The sequence below is a fragment of the Orycteropus afer genome, unplaced genomic scaffold (assembly GCF_000298275.1).
Source record: "Orycteropus afer afer isolate SDZICR_OR568_19922 unplaced genomic scaffold, OryAfe1.0 scaffold00336, whole genome shotgun sequence".
NCBI lineage: Eukaryota > Metazoa > Chordata > Mammalia > Tubulidentata > Orycteropodidae > Orycteropus > Orycteropus afer.
Window position 1 is genome coordinate 1,210,601 of NW_006921923.1, and position 5,921 is coordinate 1,216,521.

The 5,921-nt window shown below is 35.8% G+C and overlaps 1 protein-coding gene across 1 annotated transcript in view; it reads left to right on the forward strand.

Moving 5' to 3' along the window:
* Nucleotides 1-5,921, forward strand: part of DNAAF6 (dynein axonemal assembly factor 6) — a 60,155-nt gene that overhangs the window by 11,968 nt on the left and 42,266 nt on the right. Inside the window, exon 4 of the mRNA XM_007952411.2 lies at nt 2,192-2,288. Within this exon, the coding sequence (XP_007950602.2) occupies nt 2,192-2,288 (97 nt within the window). The remainder of the gene's footprint in view (nt 1-2,191; nt 2,289-5,921) is intronic.

A 5,921-nucleotide genomic window follows, 5' to 3' on the forward strand; every position in this document is an offset into this window, starting at 1 on the left:
TGGGTTTGAACCGCCAGCCGTCTGGTTAGCAGGCAAGTGTCTTAGCCACTATGCTACCAGAGCTCCCATATATATATATATATATATATATATATATATAACTTCAAATATTTAGAATAACTTGTAAAAAGGTAATATTTATTAAATTACAATGTACCTTATAAATTCTTAAAGATCTCTATGACAAACGATCTGACAACTTTTCTAATTCTGACTACAAAACCGTGCCCAATGCTTTAAGATAACCCCTATGCTTCTATCTCCTATGTCAGTTCTGAAATAGAAGCAGGGAGAGATTGCAGATAATTAACTGGGGGGAGGCATCCAAATTTCAAATAAACAATGTCAAAAAAACATAAACCTCATTTTAAAAAAGTAAGATTTTTAAAACAAGTTTTCTGTTTGCATTCTAAGAATGTAGAGAATAAATCACAGGTTATGTTTATATTATGCCCACACATTCATATGAAAGGTAAGAATTAAGTCACTTATTTGTCATATTGTCTAATGAATGTCAAACATCTACATGGGACAAGATCCAAATTTGAGTAAATTTTCACTTTTCATTCTGATGTTTGATGTTCCAAAGATAGAACATCCATGAAAATGTTAAATGAATAATAACTCCAGTAAAGATATGAAGAAAACTGCTGTATGAAATTTTTAAATCTTCACTTTCTACCTCATGCAAATACATTTCAAAATGTCCCAAAGCCTAGTAGGAAAATGGGTAAAGGACATGAACAGGCAGTTCACAAAAGAAAAATCAATCACAAGTGGCCAAATGAAAAAAAATAAGGATCTTTAAGGCAGTGGCCTTAGAGGGAAGTGTGAATGTCTTTATTTGAGCAACTTTTTTTTTTTAATTTAAGAGATTTTTGAAGGAAAATTTGATATTTGAGTAGATATCATGTATAAAAGGAAAGCATAGAAGATAATGCTATGGTTACCAGTTTGGGTGATTGGATGAATATTGATAGCATTAACTTCGATGGGGAAAAAGTGAAGGAAAAGAAATGAGTTTGATTTTGGATGTATAGAATCTGAGATGCCTTTGGGGCATGCAGGCAAACCAATATAGAAAGTACTTGGAAAATTGAGTCTGGAGCTCAGGATAAGAGCAGGATCCATTTGGGAGCCACAGCCATCTGGATCAATACTTTTCTGTTCTGCTTTAACGTGGCTTCACCTTTGTAAATATTTGTTAGATGTTACAGACTATTAAGAGAAAAATGTCCCATTTCAAATAGCTACTTATTGTTAGTCCTGTTGAAGCTCAGAGAAATCCCTTGTTTTTGTTCTTGGGCATTCCTACTTGCTAATGATCAGCAGTTCAATCTAGTCCTTTAGTCTTCCTGTCTAGAGATTTACCACTTCTTTCTTAGGGTACAATCAAAAGGAAAAAACAGTAAATTTTTGCTTATTTCATTCCATCTGAAGAGATAAGGGTATGTAGAAGCTGGGTGCTTTTAAAAACTATTCTATCCCTGGGGGCCCAAATATACCAGGAAGAAAAGATATGTGAAATTTTTTTTCATTGAACTAAGAATTCTGTAGGGCTAGATCCTAAATACTGTATGTAACTGTGCTGGCTGCCATTACCAGTCTTTCTGTTGTAGAATTTTAGAGCTGGAAAAGACCATAGAGTTCATTTCATTCAAATGCCCCTTCTCCCATAAATTGTGTAAATGTGGAAGCTGAGAACCCTCTGAGTTTGTGATTTGCCCAAGATCACAGTTAGTTACAGAAACACTACTAATACTCGATTTTCTGACTCTGCTCTGTGGCTCAAGTTTAGCAGAGGAGGGTTTCTATGTATCTACCAAACTCTGGATTATGACCCCAGTATTTTTCTGGACCATTGTTTTCCAGGAGAGGACCATCCTCTGCTACTTTTAGTTTTATTAGAGTATTAGAAGTTCCCTCAATCTGTTTTATTTGTATAGTTCTAAAACAACTAAGCATTGTTTTAGAAAATTAACATATATGTGAAATAAACAAAACCTTACTTTTCAAGTGCTTGGTATTTTTTACTAAATTTCTAGATTTTATGTTTTGCTATGTACCTGAAAACTGCAAACACTCTATGTAGTCCTTTTGGTTTTTGTAATACCATGGCCTCATAAGGTCTTCTCTGTGACAGAAAATTGCTCTTTCATTTCAATCTCTATTATCATTGTTTTTTTTTCAGGTATGAGATTATATTCAAACAACAGGTGGGAACTGAAGATATTTTCCTAGGATTGAGCAGAAAGGACTCTTCTATAGCATGTTGTGAGGATATTGTGGTAAGCTTGTCTTCTCCCCTGCCCCCCATTTTCTGTATGACTGTTATAGCTAAACTGAGTGAATGCTGTGTATATAGTACTGTAAACAAGGCTGTAGACTCTTTAAAACAGTGATTGCTATATTTCAGCTACTAGAGGAATAATAATAGGAGCTCTGGTAGCATAGTGCCTAAGGCACTTGACTCCTAACCAGAAGGCTGGCCACTCCTCGGAAGGAAGAAGGGGCAATCTACTTCCGTAGTGACACTGCTTTGGAAACCCAGGGAGGGGTCGCTATGAGTCGGGTCCGACTCAATGGCACATAACAGCAACAACAACAGGGGAATAATGAGCTAGGCAGTTTAAAATTTGTAAATCACTATAGACATGTAATCAAGTTTACACGTGTGGGTAAAATTTACAAAAAAACACAATAGAATGATATGACATAATACAGGATTTCTAGTCTTATTAAAACTGCCCAATTTGTTTGGACTGAATGTGTTTTCATCTTAGTCCCATACATGGTTATTAACTTCTGATGAGTTGACAGGCAATCAGAATGAAATATTTTCTTTCTGGGTCTGTCATCTCTCTTATTTCTGTATTTATTTCAGTGACTCAACTTGCACTGGGGAATTTAAAAAGGGATTATATTTTTAATTTTTGGATCTAAATTTCTCATTTAAAATTCTAAGAAGACATCTAAAAAGTTACTTGTCTCCCTTACCTGTTGGACTGCATTCTTGCCAAATTAGTGTTTTTATATAATATTCATAGCGATACCTACAGTATCAACTATACTACCTTACTTTTGCCCATTTGACCTTTATAGTGATGTTGTGGGAAAGTCTGGGCCTACCTAGCCTGAAGAGCGGAATAAAACTCATTTTGGCAGCATACACAAGTATTATGTTCTTGAAAATTCCTTTTTTGTTTGGTTTTTTAGATCAGGGACTATATATTTACCATTTTCTCCCTCTCTTACAATACTCTACATGATAGAGTAGTAGTATGGTGTTCATAAAACCACCAGTTGCCATCAATTCTGACTCATGGTGAACCCCATGTGTGTTAGAGTATGCTATTGGGCTTGTGTGTGCTATTGGGTTTTCAATGGCTGGTTTTTCAGATGTAGATCACCAGGTCTTTCTTCTGAGGCACCTCTGGGTGGACTAGAACTGCCGACCTTTAGGTTAGCACCTCCGTTCACACCACCCATGGGCTCCAAGGTGTTCATAGGATATGCTGAATATATTTTCCTCAAACAAATAGTAATAGAATCTTTTTTGCATGAACTTTTTTCTTATTAGTGAAATCTAAGCTACTCAATTGAAGCAAGTAACATAATGGGAATAGTGACTTTAAGTACTTCAGGAGATTTTTCTAGCTCTAATGAGTTAAGGTTTCAAGTGATCTTGAAGTAATTAGCTCCCAGGGCTTTATCAGTAATATAAAATTCATCTCTGAAATTGCTGTAAAATTATGTTTTTGATATTTAGTGTTGAAGATTGCTCTAAACTCTGGAGAAATTCTAGACCATAAATAAATAAAGCTGTTGTGAGCCTTTCCATTTCGCTCCTGAAAATGGCTACTAGTTTTAAAAATAAAGGTATCCTGAATGAAGAATCTTGGAAGCTAAATCATACCTCTAAACAGGAACGTACAAGTTATCTAAAACTCAACAAGTGTATACAGAAGAAGAGTTAATCTCTCCCTCTAATGAATTTATCATTGATTAGAGAGACAAAACTAACATAAATTCATTTTATTGTTAACAGTTCTACATATACCATGAGTTCAGAGGGGTTGGATAAGTGCCAAATTAAGGCACCACTGAATCAAATGAAATGTTTGCTGGGAGCTCTGGGAGCTCACTGATTAAAACATTTGACTGTTAACCTAAAGGTCGGTGGTTTGAATCCACCAGCTGTTCCATAGGAGAGAGATGGGGCAGTCTGCTTCCATAAAGATTTACAGCCTTAGAAATTCTATGGGGGTAGTTCTTCTCTGTCCTATAGGGTTGCTATGAGTTGGAATTGACTCAGTGGCAGTGGGATGGCACTTTACCATGTGTATGCTTTTCTTTTTTCCCTTTCTTTCCTTTTTTTTCATTTGTTCACTAGTTAAATACTTGGTAAATACTACTGCTTACCAGGCACTGCCCTAAGTACTAAGGATACAAACATAAATAAGAAACAGTTATTTGCCCTCAAAGAATTTAAGAAGATGAACACCTAACAAATCAATGAAGCTCAGTATGGTAAGCACGTATTTAGAGGCACAGAACCCTGTACATGGTGACATAACTCAGAAAGGGATCAAATCTGTTTGGGTGGATAGAATTTCTACAGTGAACAACAGGGAAGGACATTCCAAGCAGATGTAAGAGCATGTGGAAAGGTATTGAGGCATGAAATAGCATGGCATATTGAGTAAGGGGGTGAATATAATAAGAGTAAAGAATAAGTATGGACAGTGATGTGCTAATAAATTGGCTCTCAAAAAAAAAAAAGTCCTGATTTGTAGCTTGAATTTTATCTTGAAGGACATTAATGTTGACATCTGCTGCCATTGTTAACCCCACTGGTAAGATACAGACTAAAGAGGTTGTTGACCCTACACTAAGTATTTCTTGTTCAATAAACTTATTATTCCTGTTTATTATGTGACATTTCCCATATCTAAGACACCATCAAGTTGTAAATGTGCCATTTATTTAATAATAACATCTCGGGAGAAAAAAATATTCACACTACCACATGAAATGTACAGATTGATTGTGTGGTACATCCCAATATCAGAAACATTAAATTGTGGGGAAAATTAAACCTTAGAATTGACAAAATATGGTATTTGGGCCTTGGACCTATCAATATCTAACAATCCAATCTGGAGACTTTAAGAAAATCCTTACTTAAACTGTGGAAGGTAATAGGAGTACAGAGTCCATCTGTTTAACTGCAAGGATAAATAGGGTTTTAAGCATGCACAAGGGATAAACTTTCACTGAAAACACAGTAAAATATTTAGGAACAAAATGTACAAGGGATCATCCTTTTCTCTACCTTCCTCAGAAAGCAAGATTTGTGAGTCCTAAATCAAAATAAAGAAGCCCTGGTGGTGCAACAGTTAAGCTCTTGGCTGCTAACTGAAAGGTTGAAATTTTGAACCCACCCAGTGGCTCTGCAGAAGACCTGGTGATCTGCTCTCATAATGATTACAGCCAAGTAAACCCTATGGGGCAGTTCTACATCGCCATATAGGGTTGCTATGAGGCAAAATCAACTCAATGACACCGCAAAATAACAACAAATAAAAGTAATGTTGCCAAACAAAATTTGGAGTTAGGAACACATATGTCTTGAGCAAACCTTCCATTCTTTCTTTCTAATGCCAAACAAAAAGCTCTATTACCCAAATCTGCTTGCCTTATTATCATCCTTTGCTCTACATCCAAGTTTGTAGCTGCCAAGTTCATTGTTGTTGGGTGCCATTGAGTCAATTCTGACTCACAGCAACCCTATATAACAGAACTTCCCCATAGAGTTTTCTTAACTGTAATCTTTTATGGAAGCAGATCATCAAGTTTTTCTCCTGCAGAGCTGCCAACCTTGCTTTACTCTCACTATTTAGATAGACACTATTTAGAGA